We start from the raw sequence: 21,989 nt of genomic DNA, 5'->3' as shown, positions 1-21,989 counted from the left end.
GACCTGTAAATCACTATCTTTAAAATCTCTACAATAATTCCTGTGTAATTTTTAGTAACTATTTCCTTTATTAAGTACTTACAATACAACGTTCAGATACTTTTTAAAATGCACAACTTCTGTGCCAATCACCATTTTTCACATTCTTGACTCACCCCCTCCCCTTTGCAAATGGGCAGTAAGAGGTAGATGGGAGAATGGCTTTATTTTAATTTTTCCTACATTTATAATGTCGCTCAACATGTAGTTATTGAGTGCTTTCTATATGCAAATCGCTAAGTGCTGAGAATACAGTAAATGAATAAAATAGGCATAGTCTCTGTGTTTAAGAGTTGGCATTCTAGCGTATGTATAAGGTGAGGGGAAATCAAAAAGTAAACTGAAAATTATATAGAGCGTGGACTGTAATCAGTGCCAAAGTCAGAAAAGTAAGTAGCTAAGTGTGTGGGAGTGTGTGTAGTGTTAATTTTCTAGAGTGATCGGGAAAGCTATTCGAATAAACCAACATCTGAGCAGGGGCCAATAGCAAATGCGGAGTCCGTATCCGGTCACAGTGAAGCACACAAGATCAGGAATTTCATTTTCTAAATTCAAATCGCAGGTTACCAGTTAAGGGGTATGCGACTCCACAAAATATACTAGCCCCTCTGAGTCTGCTTCCTGGCTGTAAAAGGATAATACCACAAACCTCACAGACTTGTTACGATAAATCTCAGCAAGCAAACTAATACAAAATAAGAGTTCTTTTCAGGAATTCTAATGACAGGCTCAGACTCCAGGAAAGAACTCCGGGAAAGCTCAGCCACCTCACAGCACGAGCACCGCCCTCTGGCTGGAGTACAGCCGGTGATTGGCTGCTCAACTCCTCCGTCCCGCCCCACCCGGGCTTCCGGTCCAATCCCAGCCGGCTTTAGGCCGAGGTAAGTTCCCAGGAGGCCACCAAGCGGGCGGTTCCCGTGCCGTTGAGATGACGCGTTACGTCGCGGTGGGCGGAAGTCCCAGCCGCTGTTTTGAAATCTGGCCGCCGTAGTCTTACCAGCGCTTCTTTCCGCAGAGGCCGGCAACAGCTCAGCCCCAGGCAGACGGGAACCCCTGACGCCTGCTCTCAGGCCCTATCGGCCTGAGGCCGCAGCCTCGCCATGTCCACCCCTCCGTTGGCGGCGTCGGGGATGGCGCCAGGGCCCTTCGGCGGGCCCCAGGCTCAGCAGGCCGCCCGGGAGGTCAACACGGCATCGCTTTGCCGGATCGGGCAGGAGACCGTGCAGGACATCGTGTACCGCACCATGGAGATCTTCCAGCTCCTAAGGAACATGCAGGTGGGAAGGAGGGTGGGCGCGCTCCGGGCCGCGCGTGGAGAGAGCGGATGCTTCTTGGAGGAGAGGGGCGCTGGCTTAGTCGTTACGTGAGGCCGCTGGGCGTTAACGGGGCTGCCCTGGGCAAACCTCAAGTATAGGGTCGCCCCATTTGTGTTCAGAAGCATTCCCCAAAGATGTGCCTGTCCCCAGGATTCTGCGATGTAATGGTGATGTTTTCCAGATAGGACTTCTGGAAGATTGAAGCCTCATTTTCTAGATTCCACCGGATTCTCTACTTATTAGGCAAACTCTTGTACCTTTAAGGGTAACGGTGGGTCTCTCTCACTCTGTTAACCTCACTAGACTGGCTTAACTTTCATCTCATTTTCAGACAAAATACAGAGGGCCTAAGGAGCTGAAGAATTCAGATTCTGCTACCCAGTTTTGTTAAACATTTTTATTTTGGTATAACTGACATACAATAAAATGCATTTATTTAAAGTTTTGGCATGTGTATATACTTAGGAAACCATTATCCACCACCCCAAAAAGTTTTCCTCATGCCTCGTTTAAGTCTTTACTCTGGCCTTACATCCGCAGGCAACTTTGGATTTGCTTTCTGGCACCATATATTCCTTTGTATTTTCTAGAGTTTCATATAAATAGAATCATACACTATGTCGTTTTTTGTTTTGTTTTTGGTCTGGCTTCTATGACTCAGGATATATCAATAGTACATTCCTTTTGATTGCTGAGTAGCGTCCCATTGTATGAATATATGACAGTTTGTGTATCTGTTCATCTGCTGACGGTCATTTTGGCTGTGAAGAATACTGTGAATGTTCACCTAACAAATGTTTGTGTGAACACGTGTTTCATTTCTCTTAAGTGGTTAGATGCCTAGAGTGGAACTGTTGGATAATAGGGCAAATATCTATTAACATTTTGAGAAACTTTTCAAACTTTTCTACAATCCCATCAGTGTTTGAGGGTTCCAGTTACTCTTCATCCTTGACAACACTTGTTATTGTATGTCTTTTTGCTTTGCAGATGCCTTCTCCCAGTCTGTGGCTTTTCGTTCTCCTCACATTGCCTTTTGAAGAGACATTTTAAATTTTGATAGAATCGAATTTATCAATTTGTTCCTTTACAGATTTTACTTTTGACGTCACACCGAAAACAATCTTTGCCTAATCCAAGGTGAAAAAGATTTTCCCCTGTGTTTTCTTCTGGAAGTTTTGTAGTTTTAGGTTTTACATGGAGGTCTGTAATGCACATTATTTTCCTGGATATCATGATAAATAAGGATCCAAATGCATTTTTTTTGCATTTCGATATCCAGTTGTTCTAACACATACTACTTAATTTTAACGCTTGCTTATCTTACTGGTATGTCATGTGGATGTCATTCTTGTTTTTGAGGCTTCTGGTAGAGAGGTGAAGTGACTTGTGCAAAGCAAGTCAGTGATAGGGTAAATTTGAAACCAGGTCTAAGACTCTTACAACTGATTTCAATAATGTACTGTAATTCAGTAATGTTCTATACTGTACAAGTAATCCAGGTGCATAGAAAATGTTTTAACCATGTCAATAGGCCAGTGTGAAAAACAATACAAAGGGAATCCAAGAGAAGATATGAAATCTGGTAATTATTTAAAAATTAATAGATTAATATCTAAAATGATTACAGTGTTAAATGATTTCTCAGAATTTAGTAAATGTTTATTTAAAAAATTTTTTTATTATGTTTCTTTATTTTTGAGAGGCAGAGAAAGACAGAACACGAGTGGGAGAGAGGCAGAGTGAGAGGGAGACACAGAATCCGAAGTAGGCTCCAGGCTCTGAGCTGTGAGCACAGAGCCTGATGCCTCATGAACCGTGAGATCATGACCTGAGCTGAAGTCGGACGCTCAACCCACCGAGCCACCCAGCTGCCCCGTACATATTTATTTTTAACCTACTATATGCAAAGTACTGAATTAGGACTAGTAGATCTTCTAGCTAACATTTATCAAGCATTTTCCTTGCTCACACAAACTGTTGTAAGGTTCTAAGAAGTATTTTTATCCTTATGTTACAGTTAAGGAAACTGAGGCTTAAATAGAGAAGAACTTACCAAACATCACACATAACTGGTAGTTTTTCCTACTAATTGCTTTATAATACTAACTTGCTGTCAAACACTTTGTATTATTAACAGAGGTATAATACACACCCATGACCTACACTAAAAGAACCAAACTCTTTCAAAAGGTCATGGTCTCACAGTTAGTGAATTCAAGCCCCACATCGGCTCTACACTGACAGTGTGGAGCCTGCTTTAGATAATCTCTCTTTCCCTCTCTCTCTGCCCCTCCCCCCTGCCTCTCTCTCTCTCTCAAAATAAACAAACTTAAAAAAAATATTTTTAAAGTATTATCAATAACTAGATTACATGTAGACATATATTCAAAACCAATTTGTAAGGGACTATGGTTGTTATTTCTTTGTGCCTCTTATGTTGTGAATTCTGGGGTTTAACTCATGTAAGACTTTGAGACCTGTCATAATTGGCAGAAGAAGAAGAATGTGATCCTTCATTTCCAAAAAGCTGGAAGAAGAAGTGGAACAAACAGGACTACATGTAAACTAATTATTAATACAGTTTTTAGTCTTAAAAATTTTTAAATTACCTTCCATATTACTAATCCAGAAGGATGAAGCACCATAAATACAAACTCCTGAGATTATTTTTTTAATTTTTTTAGTGTTTATTTTTGAGAAAGAGAGACAGAGTGTGAGCAGGAGAGGGGCAGAGAGAGGGAGACACAGTCTGAAGCAAGCTCCAGGCTCTGAGCTGTCAGCACAGAGCCCGACGTGGGGCTCAAACCCACAAACCGTGAGATCATGACCTGAGCCAAAGTTGGACGCCTATCCAACTGAGCCACCCACACACCCTATTTCTAAGTGTTTTTAGAGAGGTGGTTATTAGGTCTCCACTAGCCCCTTAAGAATTTGATGGGGAAAATATGGGTTCTCTTCTCAGAAAAATGCACATCTATATATTCTGAATAAAATTTGAGGGGGAATTTTCTTCAAGGATTGCTAGGTCCCAGGTTAAGCTTCCCTGCATAAGAAAATATTGCTTTGGTTTTGTTATCCTTTAAATATGAAAAAAATATTTAATATGTAATATATTCATAATTCACAAATTTAAAAAAGGACATTAAAATGGACAGTATCCCTCCCATCCCTGTCTGCTGGCTCTCTAACCCCTTTCCATAGGCAATAAATGTTAATGCTTTTTATGATTATTCTTATGTATCCCTCTAGATATTCTTTGCATATTTTAGCAATGTGTGTATTTATTCTTTCATTTTTTCCTGTTTTTGCACAAATAACAGTATATTATACACAACACTTTGCACCTTGTTTTCATTTGGTATATTTTGGATTTGTTGATATCTGCACAGAATATATCTCCTTTTCCTTTTAGGGTGTATTTACAGTAATACAATTCATGGAAAGACTGTAATTTATTCATCCCATTCTCTAGGCATTTGGGTTGCTTTTAATCTCTCACTGTTATGCTGCAGTGAATAACCTCCTGCATAAATGTGCAAGTATACCTGTAGGATGAATTCTTGGAAGTGGCTCTGTGCTTCTGTAATTAGATAAATTTTGATGAATTGCCCTCCATGGGGATTGTACCAGCTTATGCTACCATGTGCTAACCGAGACCAACAACCGGGCTCTGACTAATAGCGAGTTATATTTTTGGACCTTTGATCATCTGATAGATGAAAATCTATATTTCTTCTAGTTTTAATGAGGAATGAGTTTGAGCATCTCTTCATACATTTATGAATCATATTTCCTTTTCTGCTAGCTGCTTGTTCATATTATTTGCCCCCCCTTTTTTGTGTTTTTTGTGTGTGTGTGTGTGTGTGTTTTTGTTTTTTAGTTTGTGGGGTTTTTTGTTGTTTTTTTTTTTTTTTGGTCTTTTTTACCCTCTCCCTCAATTTATAAGATTTGGCTATTTACGTATTAGAAGAACTTGGTCTATGTGATAGAACTTGCAAGTATTTTTCCCCTAGTCTGTTGTTTGCCCTTTGGCTCTGATTATGGAAGTTTTGCATATGTATTTTTTTAAGGTAGTTGAATTTATCAGTCTCTTAGGGCTTTTGGGTTCTAGGTCTAGTTAGGAAGGACTTTCCCACTGCAAATTCAGGAAGACTTCTGGGTTTTGTTTCCATTTTTGTATCTAAAACTTTAAACCATATGGAATTTATCCTTCTATAAAGTGTGAGGTATGGCCCCAGCCCTTTGTTTTCCAAAAGGTTGAATAATTCATTTTCCTCTTCCATCGATCTCAGATGCTACTTCATACAAAAGAATCTATTTCTGGATGCTCTATTACATTTGGTTGCCTGTCATTTATGTAGTAATCCCAAATTTTCTTACATTTATTGTGACTCTATAATCTGTTTATCTTATTTCCAAAATTGCCATGGCTATCCTTGTTTGTTTTTCCACATGTACTTTAGAATAGCTTGATTAGTTCTGAGAAAAACCTGCTAGCATTTTATTAGGTTGATTTAACCTAGAGAGACCTTACATCAATGTGATGTTGAATCTTACTAACCAAGAGCACAGATACCTTTTATTTTGTCCTGTGAACTATTTAAGTTTTCTTCTTTATCTTGAAAATTTTAAAGTCTGTTCCTGGATATTTTATCTTTATTGTTGCTATTGTTAAGTGGGGTCTTTTTCCTTTCTCATTTTCATTTGTTTTCATAAATGAAAGCAAAGCTATTTTCTCTATATTAGTTTTGTGCCCATCTCTTTCTTGACTACCTTTGTTGACAGTAGCACTTTATCATTTATATCTTATCCATATATAGTGATGATTAGACCACTTCCTTTTTAATGTTTCAACTTTTTCTATTTTTCTAATTGCTTTGGCCAGGGCCTCCAGAATAGTGTTCACTATTTGTATTAGTGGTCTTAATAAACATCCTGTTCTGTTCCTGACTTCAGTGAGGATGCTTTTAACGTTTCTACATTAATCATGCTGCTGAGTTTTTAACCAAGATACATGTATTTTATAGTGCTGGGAAATTTTTACTGTTTTATATTTAAGAATGAATGTTGAATTTAATTGAACGCCTTTTTAGTGTCCAGGGATGTGATCATATATTTACAGATCTTCCTCAGTGTTCAAGAGTGAGATGGTTATTGATGAGCTTTTCAGCTAAACGTGTACCTTACGGATATATACCAAAAGATCTTAGGCACTATTACAACTTATATTCTGTGGTAGAGGAAACCTTGCCTCCTATGTTCACTACTGTACCTTAGCTTTTAGAATACTGTCTGACACATGAAAAGTGTGAAAGAATTTTTTGGAGAAATTAAATCTTCCCTTCTTTGTGAATCTAATGCTGTCTATGAAAACTAATACCCAGACTTGTTTAAGTGGGCATACTTGAAGAGGGGGACTCTTTGCATTTCAAAAGGATTTTGTTTTTCTTTATGAAAGGATTTACTTCTTTTACATAACACACACTTCTTAGTGAATTTTAAGTACAGATATATGGATAAAATAATTCATTGAAGTAAAATAATTCAGACTGTACTTTAAAACCTTTTGTGGGTATGCACTATACTAAACACAGGGATATAAATGTGAATAACTTACAGTCTTCACAAAGTAGAAAATATGGGCCAAGTACTAAACCTACTACATAAAGGTACAGGTAAAGATACAGTGCTTTGTATACAAGATGTAATCATTATACCGCCTATTGTCACCCAAACAGGAAAGCAGGGAGCCTCTGAGACTGTTCTCTGGTTTGTTAGTATGACGAAAGTTTGTTAACTGAAGGTTCTGGACAAACTCTACATTGTATTTAGTTCAAGCCCTTTTTGGGGGTGAACTTGTAATGCCTTTTTTCTTTAAAAGTTTCGACTGATTCAGCCTTTGATATTTTATCACGTTTCTTGGAGGTATCGTCCTCAGAGTGTTGAAATGCTTGAGAATTTTTGAAAATTGGGACGTCTGGGTAGCTCAGTCGGTTGAGCGTCCAACTCTTGATTTTGACTCAGATCATGATACCAGGGCTAAGGGATTGAGCGCCCCATGGGATTCTCTCTCCCTCTTTCTCTGCTTCTACCTTGCGCTCACTCACACACTCTCAAAATAAACATTAAAAAAAATTGCTGAAAATCCTAATAACTCATTTCAGATAATTTCAAAAGATCCATCTCCTTAACTTATAAATCATAATATTGCAGGAAATTGAGAAATGATAGAAAAGAAGTAATTATTCAAGATGACTTCCTATTACATGTTGTTATCAACTACTTGTAGGCCTTTCCAGTCCTTTTTTCATGTTTATGGTTTTATCTACTTGCAATGATAGTATCCTGTTTTCTTTTTTTCTCCAAGTACTGTCCTATGCATTTTTTTTTTTTTTGTATTCCTACCTCATCTGTTTAGAAAAAAAGAGTAAACTGAGGTTTAGAAAGACTAGCTAATCTTATCTATCGGGTAGTAGTTAGTGTCTTGGTTTTAAGTCATTTCAATCCCCAAGATAAGTGTATGAGTGAATGCTTACAATCAAAGCACCTCATATACTAGAAAACATGGTACAAGTATTGTTAATTCAAATGTTAGGATGATTTCACACATCAAATTGTGGAAATAAAATACTGTACAGAGTATTTTGATGTACAAAGAAAGGAAGAGCTTGTTCATGAGGTTCAGCAATGCACAAAAGGTGCATTTATTTATAAGTTCTAAATAATAGTCAATTTCCATATGTCTGTGATTTTACCATTTCAATACATACTTTTTTGGCTTCTTTTGATAAAAGTCCTGAATTAAAAATATATAAGCATCCAAGACAGAGCTGTGATCATAGCAGTTACTTGCAATAATTTATTAATGATCCTCAAGTATAGATTGATTTGCATCTCTCTCTCCTGTTGATTTCTTTTTAAAGTAAAACTTTTGGTGACAGCTTTATGCTTTAGTGCATGCCTTGAGCATCTTAATGATCTTTTAGTTATTTTGAGATCATTTTGCAATAGCAGCAGTATACTGTTCCTTTCTTCTGCTGAAAAGTCATGATCTTCACTTTGTATTTTGTACTTTTCTTTTGCTTTTTTGTTTTTAACTTCCCAGTTTAAATTGCATTTTGTTTTTAACTTCCAAGGTAAGTTCAGCAGCTTGCTGCCTTTTTTAAATAGTAAGAAATATTAAAATTATGGCATTATTTTTAAAGTTTTAACATACTTCAAATATTAGAGGGGAAAGTTTTTCAGCTGGACAGAGACGCTTATCATGCAGTTTTTTCCAGAGCTGTTTTACAGCACTGAAGCAGTATGCCAAGGAGCTAACAAATGAGCAAATATTACTCTTCAGATCTTAAAATTTTGCACTTGATTGTGAGGAACAGTTTGCTTTTATGCAGTGTTTAAGAAAATATTTCTGTTCTGCCAGCTTTACTTCTAGAAAATCTCGATGGTCATTACTTCATATTTTTCTTGTTTTTGTTTTGTTCGATAAGCTGCCAAATGGTGTCACATACCATACTGGAACATATCAAGACCGGCTGGCAAAGCTACAGGATCACCTTCGCCAACTTTCTATTCTCTTCAGGAAGCTGAGATTGGTCTATGACAAATGCAATGAAAATTGTGGAGGGATGGATCCCATTCCAGTGGAGGCAAGTGTTAGTGGTAGAGCGAGGATGATATAAGATGCAGGACATTTGTAATGTTTTCCTGTCTCTCTATTTGCACGGTATTTCCAGAGTTTGAATTATATTGGTTTTACTTCTGACTAGAGAAGATGAAAATAGGATACGTATGCATAGAATTAGTACTATCTTTTCATGTTAATACCTTACAGATTTTAACATCTAGGCTTATAGTGAACTTTTGTTGTTAGAGAAGAGAGTGGTCTATGGCAATTTTTATTAATACTGCTGGTGTCTGTATTAAATCAATACATGATTTTTTTAGCAGGAATTTTAGATAGTGTTGTAAAATCCTTTTAAAATAGTTTTCATGTAAGCCCTTTACAGATGAAAGATTATGTTTTCATCGTTATTAATTTAGATTAGCTGAGTGGAATCACTTTAGTTGTAAAATATATTTCTTAAACTTCATCTTGGGTCATAGATATATTCAGTTCACTAGGTATATGATATTTTTATAGGTGGCCCTTTCCTGTTGACAAGTTCTGTCTCTGCCAACACAAGTAGCTGGGAAGGTCTGGATGTTCTCACTACATATAGAAAACAATTTTTTGTGTTGAGTGCTTCCTTTTTGAGTGATCAGCATGTAAAGGATGAACAGAGAAAAGCATAAACTGCAAAACAGCCTGAAAAGAAGTGGTCAGAAATACAGAAGAAAGATCAGAAATGTGGTCGACATTGTCAGATGCTGCAGCAAAGGGAAACAGAGAATGAAAATTCTCCAGTAGATTTTGCTAGAGGGAAATCATTGGTCTATATGAGCAGAGCTTTAGTGAGATGTTAGCAATTAGAAATCAGATTGCAATGGGTTGAAGATTAAATGGGAAATAAGGAACTGGAGCCAACAAGTAGACATTCATCTTCAAAACGCTTAGATAAAAAGAGAGAAAAACAGTAGATGGAAGGATGGTTGGCATCAAGGGTTTGGGGGAAAGGAAAGGAAAAAAGCCTTTAAATGAGAGAGACCAGACATGTTTAGATTATAAAGCAAGAAAGCAGTAGGGAGAGAGACTCGGGGGAGGGTGAAGAAATGAGAGCACAGGAATAGAAATTAATCATCTTCAGGAGGGAGGACAATTCTGCATTGGGAGAGGAAAGGAAGACAGAGTGGTTGTGGATGTGGATGTGGATAAGTTTATATCTGTCCGAAGAATTTGAAGTTTGGCCAGATGACTCCTGGTTGTACCATGTGTTCACCTCTGGCTGTTCCTACATTGTTAATGTAAGATGGAAAAGACTAAATGATTCCTGAAGTCTCTGTCACATTTATGAGGGCCTTCATCAAATAAACCTTATCATAAACCATACATGTTTCATTATTAATTCTGATGTTTCATTGCTGTATAATTTTTTCTCCTACAAAATATCTTTCTCCCAACCAGTTAAGACATCTAGAAATCTACATAGACGCTGAAGTTCTAGATAGCAAAGTAAATGACATTTATATAATGCACATCCATGAAGTTCCTTTCTTTCTAGTATAGATGAAAGAAACTCTGTTCTATCTCAATGGACTATATACATTTGTTAGGGGCAGGGATCACACCTTACTTGTCATTATTTTTGTAGTATCTCACCCAGTGTCTGGGAACTCAGTATTTGCTGATTGGATGGATAGGGTATTATTTAATTGTAAGCAACAGTTAATGTAATGTTATAAGGGCTGTTTTGCAAAAGAAACCTGAAAAGCTAATGTGTAGAAGGCACTGAAATGATAAACTTCTAATGCTGTTATTTTAGGCTATCACCTGAATTGAAATTTATTTATATACCATTAAAAGAAAAGCATACAAACTAACCTTAATCAGAGACATTTTGTAAACCCATGTAATTGGAAAATTCATATCATGTTTTTAACTTTTAACTCTTGTCTCTCATTTTCAGCAACTGATTCCATATGTGGAAGAAGATGGCTCAAAGAATGAGGACCGCACTGGCCCACCTCGTTTTGCTAGTGAAGAGAGGCGAGAAATTGCTGAAGTGAATAAGGTGAGTTATCAGTCTATGTATTTTATATTTTGCAATCATGGATAAAAATTACAAGGGTGTCTATGTAACTCAAAGACATAATTTGCATTCTAGAATTACATGAAGTCATTTCTGTGGCAAATGTAACCTAGTTAAGAGTATAACCAAGAACTAAAAAGGTAAGCAGAAAAGCCACCTGAATAGTCAAAAGAGAGATTGCAGAATTCATGCCATAAAGCTCTTAGAAAAACTTCATGGGCATTCAGTCACAACTCATTTACTCTTTTCTTTTCTAGGCAGAATTCTTGCTTTCTAGCTTATGGCATATTTGGAGCAGCAAATGATAAAAATTCACAAATAGAAAATTTTTGCAACACGTTCCCTATAATCTCCTAACCCAGGACATAGTTATTTGATTGCTCACTTGCTATAAAGTAATTGGATTGTAAGATCCTATTCACATTTGCAACAACAAATATTTAGTTAGGAATTACCTCAATGATTTATGTGACTAAACTTGTTAAGATACATAAAAAACGGGTGCCTGGGTGGCTGTCGGGTAAGTGGACTCTTGATCTCAGCTCAGGTCATGATCTCTTGGCTTGGGAGATGGAACCCTGCATCAGGCTGTGTGCAGACAGAACAGAGTCTGCTTGGGGTTCTGTCTCTCCTCCCTTCCTCCACTTGTGCGTGCGCTCTCTCTCTCTCTCTCTCTCTCTCTCTCAGAATAAATAAATTATAATACAAAATACATAATGAAGTTTTGAATAATTAAAAGAACACATAAAGTTCTTGTGTGGACAATAAATATTCTAAAAATGCCAGTATTGAGTGTGAATTCTCTTAAAAGTACACAAAATAATAAGATTTTAGTGCAATACCAATGAAAAAACAAATCCAAATAAAATCCAAATTGGAATTTTTTCTTGCAAACAAACTAAAACATCAAGGAAAATTCTCAAAGAGTAATGAAACAGATCCCTTTGCTTCAAAAATTAAAACACAGTATGGAGAATATTATAAAAAAAAAATTGTGAAATACTGGTATGAGACAGATTAGTAAAATAGCCAGAAAAAATAGTCTTCCTATTACACATGAGAATTTATTACAGAAGAGGGATTGTTTGGAAAATTTTTCTTTAAAAATAGAAGCTTTAGGGGAAGTTAGCTAGCTTTTACATTATGCCATATGTCAAAATTAATTTCAGAGTTGAAAATAAGACCTGAAAAACAAAATATTGGAAAATTAAGAGAAAAATGTATATCAAAACCAGGAGAAAGGAAAAAGCTGGATTTTACAAAGTTTTCATTTTTTTCATAAAAGGAGAAATACAGATTAAGAAGATTTCAAGAAAATTTGATAGTAATGAATGAGCATAAAGAACATACAGTAGGAAATCTGTAGGGGGTGAGGAGGTGATTAGGAACTTTTATATTTTGAAGAAAAAATGGTGTTTGGTAGAGATACGAGGCATTCATTTATTAAGAAATATGTTTTGGGGCACCTGAGTGGCTCAGTCAGTTAAGCATCCGACTTTGGCTCAGGTCATGATCTCACGGTTCATGAGTTCGAGCCCCACGTCGGGCTCTGGGCTGACAGCTCAGAGCCTGGAGCCTGCTTCAGATTCTGTATCTCCCTCTGCCTGCCCCTCCCCTGCTTACACTCAGTGTCTTGCATTGTCTCAAAAATAAACACTTAAAAAAAATTTTTTTTTAAATAAAAAAAAAGAAGTGTTACATGTTTCTGTTGATAATCTATGCATTAATTCAAAATAGATGTGCTCTGTTACTTTTTCCTGGAATAAGCCTTTTTTAATAAAATACAATGGATTATGCACATAAACAAAATAGCATTATAGTGGTAACTTTGATTTCAGACTACTACGTGTGACATAGAGTTTGTTCTCTACCGTAGAAGATTTTATGTATTTTAGAGAAAAAAAGAAGGCTGTGTAAATTAAAATATAATCTTTCTTTTTTTTTTTTTTTTTTTTAATTTTTTTTTTTTTTCAACGTTTTTTTATTTATTTTTGGGACAGAGAGAGACAGAGCATGAACGGGGGAGGGGCAGAGAGAGAGAGGGAGACACAGAATCGGAAACAGGCTCCAGGCTCCGAGCCATCAGCCCAGAGCCTGATGCGGGGCTGGAACTCACAGACCGCGAGATCGTGACCTGGCTGAAGTCGGACGCTTAACCGACTGCGCCACCCAGGCGCCCCGAAAATATAATCTTTCTTAATATAGGTTTCATTTCACTTTTCATTTCTCTGAGTTCCTCTTCTTTTTTTTTTCTAATTTGATGGCTTAGAAGTAACACTTGATTTTTTTAAAAAGGTCTTTTATATAATCGGAATACAGTAATACTTTGACTGTATATAATCCAAAAAATCTTATTAGCTATTGATTTAGAATTTTGTGAATTTTAAGAGAAGGATATGATTGATACAAAGGATAAGATATATAAAAAATTTTCTTTCCCCAGTTAAGGATTTAGCTTTTTTCCAGTCTCTCCCTCTCATGGACCCACCTACATACTTTCCTTACCCCAGTGTTTCCAATACAGTTATAATTGAGGCTCAGAAAATATTCTGTGTATTATTAAGGCACATAAATATTGTTTATTCCTTAGCCACATATTAAACTAGTGTCCTTTTCTTGAACAATTTTTTTGTCCATCTGGAGTTAATAATTAGCCTCCAGGTTAATAAGTAATTTTTTAAAATTTTTGGTTAGTTCTTTATGCATCTGTAGCAGCATCTCAGTACTGTTTTCCAACTTTCCACAGAGTCAAAATTATCAGGAAATTTATTGGTTCTTTCCCCCCACCCCTACCCAAATCCTCCCATCATCTTGCAAGGTCTGGATTGAATGCTGTCTAGGCCTGCTGTTTAGCATTGTCCTGGGGCTTCCTTCACCCCTTCTGTTGGCTTCACTGTTCTCTCAGTCTCCTGTCTTCCTTTCTCTTGGTTTACTGCCTTGTTGGTTAGGTTCAAATATCAGTGGCTTCTTCAGAACGAATGCAGGGACTTAAGTTTTAGTCTTCCCATAGCTGTCCACTTGATAGTTCGGCTGGCTATAAAAATTCTATGTTGTAAATTAATTTCCCTCAGAAATTTGAAGGTATTCTTCCATAATCTTCTCAAATAGGGTTTGGCAAACTTTAAAGGACCAGATAATAAATATTTTAGGCTTTGTGAGACATTCATGATCTTTGCTGTGATATAAAAACCATCCTTAGCTCACAGGCCGTACAAAACCAGGTCATGTGTCAAGAGTTTGCAACTGCTATCTATTTCATTTTGTTGTCTTTCTAAATTGAGGCTCTAAAAGATCTGGTGAACATCTGATGTTTACTCATGAGCCATTTATATTTTAAGAATGAGGCTCTAGAAAGCTAATAATAGGCTTTGTGAGTGGACTTCATGTCAAGATAGGTGTTCTCTTTGGGGGATCCCCAACAATCATTTTCTGAGGCTTTTTTTTTAAGTCTGTTCAGTTTCTTCAGAGAAGAATCTTCCAGTGTCCTACATAGATATGCTCTTGTCCTCTTGCATTCTGCTGTGCTGGTAGGACTAAATCCACAGCTGTTGTGGTTCAGTTTCATAAAAAACAAACCTCCTGATCCTTAGAGGTGGGACAGGGCACAGGGAGAGGGTACTCAGTCACCTGTTTGTAAGGAGTGGGAGTGAGCACGTGCGGCTCTTGGTAGTCCCTGGAGCTCTTTGAGCTGTTCCTCCAGTTTTCATCCCCAGGCCTCACCTGGTGCAGTTTCCATGGCACCCATCTCCAGTCTCCATGGAGGAGCAGTCTCCCTGCTCTCAGTGGCATCGTCCCTGCATCCACCTGTACTGTAGTTTCCTCCTAAGTCATTTACCACTTCCCTTCTACTTGTCCTCTTAAATTTTACCACCTTGTATCTGCTGCTGCTTCCTTTCCGATCATTTTTCTCCACATGGGTTTATAGCTTTTTTCATTTATCTCCTGCCATTTTATTAGGGCTTTGAGAAAAAGAGATAAGCACAGGTATTTAGTCCACAGTGTTTATCTGCAGCAGGTTTATTTCAATACACAAAATAGATACACAGTATTTCTGAAGGTTTGTCTATTTATGGAATAAAAGCCCATATTTCAAGTTTTGTGTTCCTATCTATACTTAAAGCATTTAAGAACTCTTTCTTTGATTAAATTATTTGAATGCTGATTTTGCTGTTTTAAGTGCTTCTAACTTTGGGGTAAAACTTGTTTTAGTTAACATATTGAAGGTTATTACAAAGAAGAAAGAATCTGTTTAGATGTTTTAATTGAACAGATTTAAAGCTTAGCCCTAGATTTCTATAGGAGCTATTTTTTAAAGGAGAATTTAGGGGGAAAGTATCTTGAGTGGCAGGGGAAATCTCATTTGATGGTCTCATACTCTCTCTTACTTCCTAGAAACTGTTACTATATTTTGAAACAGGAATGGAGAATAAGGCAGTAAACAGAGGTGTAAACAAAAAAGGAGGAGGGATGACTAAGATTTGGTTAACTCAAACTGAAATCCAAAAAATAAGGCAGAAGAGAAAATAGCCAAAACTAAGCAAAGTGGATTTTTTTAACCTAAAAAAGTTTTAATTCATTCCTGAAATAAAACATTATGTGTGAATTGAATGTAACACATATTTTGACTATTAATAAAGTTACGTATAATTAGTGCTACTAACGTTATTTTATTTATTCTTTTCTTCCAATTTCATTCAACTTTATACTTCGCTTCTAGAATACAAGATTAAAATGTATAATTGAAAAAATTTTTAATGTTTATTTATTTTTGAGAGAGAGAGCGAGCAGGGGAGGGGCGGAGCAAAAAGGAGAGAGAGAATCCCAAGCAGGCTCCGCGCTATCAGCACAAAGCCTGGCATGGGGCTCGAACTCACAAACTGTAAGATCATGACCTGAGCCAAAATCAAGAGTCAGACGTTTAACTGACTGAGCCACCCAGGCTCCCGTAATTGAAAATCTTTATAACACTAAGCTTGTGATGAATGGATATATTTTTCTGCCTTGATGGCACACACACCTGAGTGTTTGTGTGAAGAATATCATTTTTTTTTAAGAATTTTTTTTCAAATGATTATTTTTGAGAGAGAGAATAGAGCGAGCAGGGGAGGGGTGAGGTGAGGGGTGGAGGACAGAGGATCTGAAGTAGGCTCTACACTGACAGCAGAGAGCCTGATGTGGGACTCAAACTCACAAACTGCAAGATCACAGCCTGAACTGAAGTGGGATGCTTAAGTGACTAAGCCATCTGGGTGCCCCAAAGAATTTTTTTTAATAGCTACCTACAGATGGTAAAATGTTGCCCTGATCTAATTTTGTGATCATATAGATGCTACTAAAAAATACTTTAAATTCTTTGATTTGTTTTTTCAACTACTTATAAACTATATTCATAAACTTAAATTTTTACATGCCTTTTGTCTATTATTTTTATCTATTCTCTTTGCTGTTATGTAAAATTTTTATTATTAGGTGATAGTAGTAGAGCTTAAGGTTCACAGCAATCTTAGCTAGTAACACACATCAAAGTAATTTATCTTAGACTACTAAAATGAATAATTTTTAATAATGGCTGTATCTCTTTTTGTTTTGAAATACCAACATACCAGATTTAACTGGAAAACAGAAACAGAACAAGCTTCAAAATGATTGCTAGGGAATTTTTGTTTATTTTTTCTCCTCTAGGATTTAGAAAGATTTTTCTTTGGCTTTTTGGGGTTTTTTATTGAATATTAAAATACTCCTATATTTTGGTCCCTGCTCTGTGCCAGCCGTCATTCTAAGTGTGGAGTTTCTGCCACGAATCAGTCAGATGTGTTGCCTGGCACCATGCATATTTCATGCAAGTGGTTAGGTGTCTTCTCTGAGGACAGAAGACTCTAATGGAAGCAAAGCAGCACCCTTTCATGTACCCATTTGTTGTGACAGAGATTTACAAAAATAACTGGAACTTAAATAAAAACATAAATATATACCAGATCATATTTTTAATACATTGGTATTTGCTTATATTAAATGATTAAGTTGCTTTATGGACCTAATCAGTAATAAAATATTCTTGGCATTCAATTAAAATTATTCAAAATTAATTACAATGTATATTTTCCTTTTACTGTAAATAAGCTATGTAAAATAAGCTTTAGTACCCCTCAGTGAACTCTCATTCAGTCATTTTCAAAATACTACTATATCTTTGTGTACTTAAAATTGTACAGAACACCACATTACTGGTATGTTTACTATTTAATATATGGTCTGCCCGGCTTCTAACAATGTATATACCACCAGTACCTACCATAGGCCATGAAATTTGGCGACACAAAATTTTATAATTAGTGTTTGATATAAATCATGAGATGACAGGATGGTCTAGTTTCAATAGTCAGATGTTCGGCTTATTTAAATACTTTTTATTTTCTCTTTGTGCATTCTAGACTCCATAATCCCTAATAACCCAAGTAAAGACTGAACACCTGTTTGAGACTATAGGTTTTAAGGACATCAGAATGAGTTCTATTTTGCTTAAACTATTTTATTGATGGAAAAATGAAAGAGTGGGTAGTTTTTCAGGGTTGACATATCATTGAGTCCATGCATTTAGAAATTAAAGCATTTTTTGACCAGTGGTCACAAACACTGGTCACAACCTTTATGTGAATATTAAATTACATGGTATGACTTAACATAAACATATTTTTAAGTGTCTGCTCTACTTACACATTCACCTGTTAATGTAACAAGTTAGGCACAGCTGATGGATTTTGATAATAGCAGCTGTCAACCTCTGTTAAAATCAATCCGGGCAAGACTGTATATATTAAATCCTGTATCATGTCATGAAAATTTATTTACAGTTTAACCACTCATAAGCATAACTGTCAGCTTTGCTGTTGATAGTTTCATGATGTGTTTTGGCTCTAGATATTTTTCTTTGCTAATTATTTTTAATTTAAAACTTTGTGGCATCTTTGAGAAAAATTTTCCAAGTGCCTTAAAATATACCATATATATTTTTTTAATTACAGTTACCTAGAGTTGAATATTACCTTGAGAAAACCCTACATTTTTTTAGTTCTCTTTATTTCTTAAGTCATCCATCATTTCACCCAGTTATCTGGGTCCATTTTTGAAGAATGAGGCAAAATTTTTTTAGACAAGTACATTAGAATTTGTATTTCCAGGGGCACCTGGGTGGCTCAGTCGGTTAAGCGTCTGACTTTGGCTCAGGTCATGATCTCGTGGTTTGTGAGTTCAAGCCCCGCATCGGGCTCTGTGCTGACAGCTCAGAGCCTGGAGCCTGCTTCGGATTCTGTGTCTTCCTCTCTCTTTCTGCCCCTCCACTGTTCATGCTCTATCTCTTTCTCTCAAAAATGAATAAACTTAAAAAAAAAAAAAAAAGAATTTGTATTTCCAAAGGAATATTCTTTGAAAGTAGTCTTACTGCTAAGTTACGCATTTATGCCAGTGATGCACCCACTGTGGGAGCCATTGGACCTGTTTTGATATTGATTTTAAAGTGTATTTTTAACGACTCAAGAATATAATTTGATTACTTCCAGTTACTCCTTAATTTATACTGAAAATTTGATCACTGAGCTTGTTTCACCAAGCTTGGCCTTTGAATGGTTTTCAGTTGTTTTTAAAATTTAAATCGTTCCTCTTTCTTCTTTTCCATGGGCACAGATTTGTCACCATTGAAATTATTCAGGAGAATCCATCTCCCACATCTGTCTAGTTAACCTTTTTCATTCAAGTTTTAACCATATTTTTTCTTCCAGAACTTTAATGGGCCCCTACTACCAAGCCCAAGTTCCTCCTCCTAATACTCTGCTCACTACCAGTTTTCTGGACCCCTTGTTTGCTGCCCCACCAGTCAGAAGTAGGGTCTCTGTCTTCTGGGATCACACAGCCTCTGCCTTCCCAGGCTTCCAGCCTAGTCACTTGGACATTATTTTCTTCCTCCTTGATGCAGGATTTCTTCAAGGCAGAAACTATTCCTTATTCATTTTTCTCCCTTTACAATGCCTGACCTGGAGCTTTGTACATAACATATCCTCAGTAAATACAGAACAGAATGTGTTACAGGCTCAGAATTCCATTCCAAAGAAAAGTTCTGAAACTTTTAAAAGTAATCATATTCAAGATATGTCAGAAGGTACTAATTCAAATGAGTTTTTTTTTTTTAATATCAACTTGCCTTCTTTCTGTTCCTTTTATTCTTACTCAGTAGCTCTTTTGCACTGTCCCTGAAAAATTAGAGAGGGGAGTTGTGGGAATGGCAGCCTCTCATGGCTGGGGGAGTGAGCAATGGCTCCGTGGGGATGGCAGCGGACTCTGAACCATTTTGAAGCCAGCAATTAGTTCACTCAACTAAACTCACTGGCTTTCATCACAGGTGTCTATGTAACTGACTGTGCTCCCAGATATGGGTGTACAGATAGAACTGGCAGGGTCCTCGTCCATTCTAGGACGCCATCTCATAAGAAAACTGAGGAGGAATTTTTCTGAGATGAAATATCAAGTTAGGGGCAAAGTTAGAACTGGGCCTGAGGTTTCCCCCCCACCTCCCAGTATACAGTAGAGCACCTTTACTCCTGTGTCCCTCTGCTTGCTGATCCCCTTGATGGCCGGCAGAAGTACCTGTTTCTTGATCTCTAGGATGGAAAATACTTTACGGGCCTGGTACCCGCCACCTGGTCACCCATCATTCCACCCAATTATCTGGGTCCATTTGATTAGATTCTATGCACAGTTGCTTCAATAACTGCCACATACTTGTGACAACAGAACTAGAAGATGGGCCAATCTGAAAGCTAAGGAGACTGAGTAGTTAAAATGCTAACAGTATCTTTTTCCCAAAAACAGTGTTAACGTGAGCTTCATGAGACTGCATACTGTACACATGCCCTGTGTACTGTATATCCTGTTTTTATCTGTGTTGTGTTCTCTCCTCAAATGTGAATTAAATTTAATATTAAACATTCAAACCTATGTGCATTGTTTTCTGTTTTCCAGTAAGAGTTTCCTGTTCCTCCCTTTTAGCTTCTTCCTGCTCTCTGACTCTAGATAAAATAGGATAACTTAATCCTAGTTTGCTTTTTAATGAAATCAAAATTAAGATTTTTAGACCTCTTTATAATGAATGTACTGCTTTATCTGGAGGTATTTTAATATAGTAGCTTTAAAATTATCTAATTAAAGATATTATTTCCTAATGTAAGGTTCTAAAAGATCACTGAATAGTAATGATTATTATTATAATAACTAGTAAGTACTTTGACCAGAAGTTCTCTATTTTGTTTTACCTCAGCAGACATTTGCCACATGGGATTTGAAGGAAGTGCTTACAGACAAGTTTATAAACCGTGGTCTGGTAGAAACCCAGATATGGAGATTCAGAGCTGTGTGCGTTCAGGGAGGGCATCCTGCAGATCTTAGCTGTGAACAAGATTACATCAGAGACTGTGCCAATTGGTCTTCAGTTTTCAGAAGCAGAAGCAGATTGCAATTCCTGCTGTGGGCAAGGAGTGGCTTCTGCCACATTTTTCAAAGACCAGTTGCATCAGGCATTGTATTTGCATTAAACTTTATTTCCTGTATTCACGGTTTTTTATGTTCAGTGCCTACGAGGAACATTTGTTGAGTGCTTACTTATATGCCAGCCCTAATTTTAACATTTATGTGAATCAAATCTTTTAATCCTCATAATAACTCTTAGGAGGTAGGTTCAAATTTATCCCTGTTCTTCTGATGTGGAAACTGAGGCACAGAGAGTTTAAGTAATTGGGCCAACGTCATATATTTAGTTAGTGAAGGAGAGGAGCATGAACCCAAGAGATTCTGGCTCTAGAGGTTATACTCTTGACATTAGGCTACACTGCATCTTAGAAAACCTGTATCTTAGGTTTTATAACAATTAAACGTTTAGCTTAGTTTCTTTGATTGGGAATGGAGGCAGAAAGGGAGGCACAGGGGTGGAACCAGAGGCCTCTGTGGGCTGAATTAGAATTCATTATGCCTTTCAGAGAATATATGTGGCCAGAAAAGATAGAGACCTTTTCTGCATGAAGGAAGTATTTAAGCTTATTTCTGTCTGGGTCATTAGAGTTCTAACTTTTGACATGTTAATCTTCTCACTTCATGGTCTATAATTCATGAAACATTTTTGATAAATTCTTTTGTTTCTACAGAAACTCAAACAGAAGAATCAACAGCTGAAGCAAATTATGGATCAATTACGAAATCTCATCTGGGATATAAATGCCATGTTGGCAATGCGGAACTAAACTGATATTTAAATTTCCTGCTTTACACGTTATGCTGTTTTTTTCCCTCAAGTATTTTTTCCCTTTGAAGAAGATTATTTATCTGCTTTTATTCTACTCACTAGAATTAAAGTTCCTATTTTTACATTGCGGTTTTACATTAAAGAATTCATTGGCAGTTTTTTTTTAAGCTATTGATTCTGTGAATAATTATTGTAATAAACTTTGATAGGGTTTATGTTTTGGTTAATCTTCAGGAGTTTTTTAAGCAAAATAAGTTTTGTAAATAAATTTTCAACTTGATCAGTGGTGGTTTTGCTCATTTTATTACCCTTTTAGGAGTAAAGGTTTAAACATTTTTGCATATGGAAATATCAAGTACTGTCTTATCTGTAGTACAAACTAATTAAACTTGTAAATCACCATTTCAGCTTAATTTTTTTTCGAGTCTCAAGTTATTTTTTTTTAAATGTTTTAATGTTTATTTTTGAGAGAGAGAGAGAGAGAGAGAGAGAGAACACGAATGGGGGAGGAGCAGAGAGAGAGGGAGACACAGAATCTGAAGCAGGTTCCAGGCTCTGAGCTGTCAGCACAGAGCCTGACATGGGTCTTGAACCCACAAACTGTGAGATCATGACCTGAGCGAGCCTAAGTCAGATGCTCAACTGACTGAGCCACCC

The 21,989-nt window shown here is 36.7% G+C and overlaps 1 protein-coding gene across 1 annotated transcript; it reads left to right on the top strand.

Annotated features, from left to right (window-relative positions):
- The first annotated feature begins 991 nt into the window (after window positions 1-991).
- MED30 (mediator complex subunit 30) lies at window positions 992-21,612 on the top strand. Its single transcript, XM_049632984.1, has 4 exons — window positions 992-1,316; window positions 8,849-9,007; window positions 10,925-11,029; window positions 21,235-21,612. The coding sequence occupies exons 1-4, from the start codon at window positions 1,140-1,142 to the stop codon at window positions 21,328-21,330; spliced, it is 537 nt and encodes a 178-aa protein (XP_049488941.1). The 5' UTR covers window positions 992-1,139; the 3' UTR covers window positions 21,331-21,612.
- The last annotated feature ends 377 nt before the right edge of the window (window positions 21,613-21,989 follow it).

This window comes from Panthera uncia, chromosome F2 (genome assembly GCF_023721935.1).
Source record: "Panthera uncia isolate 11264 chromosome F2, Puncia_PCG_1.0, whole genome shotgun sequence".
NCBI lineage: Eukaryota > Metazoa > Chordata > Mammalia > Carnivora > Felidae > Panthera > Panthera uncia.
Note: the sequence above shows the minus strand (reverse complement) of the source record. Positions and strands in the feature narration are given on the sequence as shown.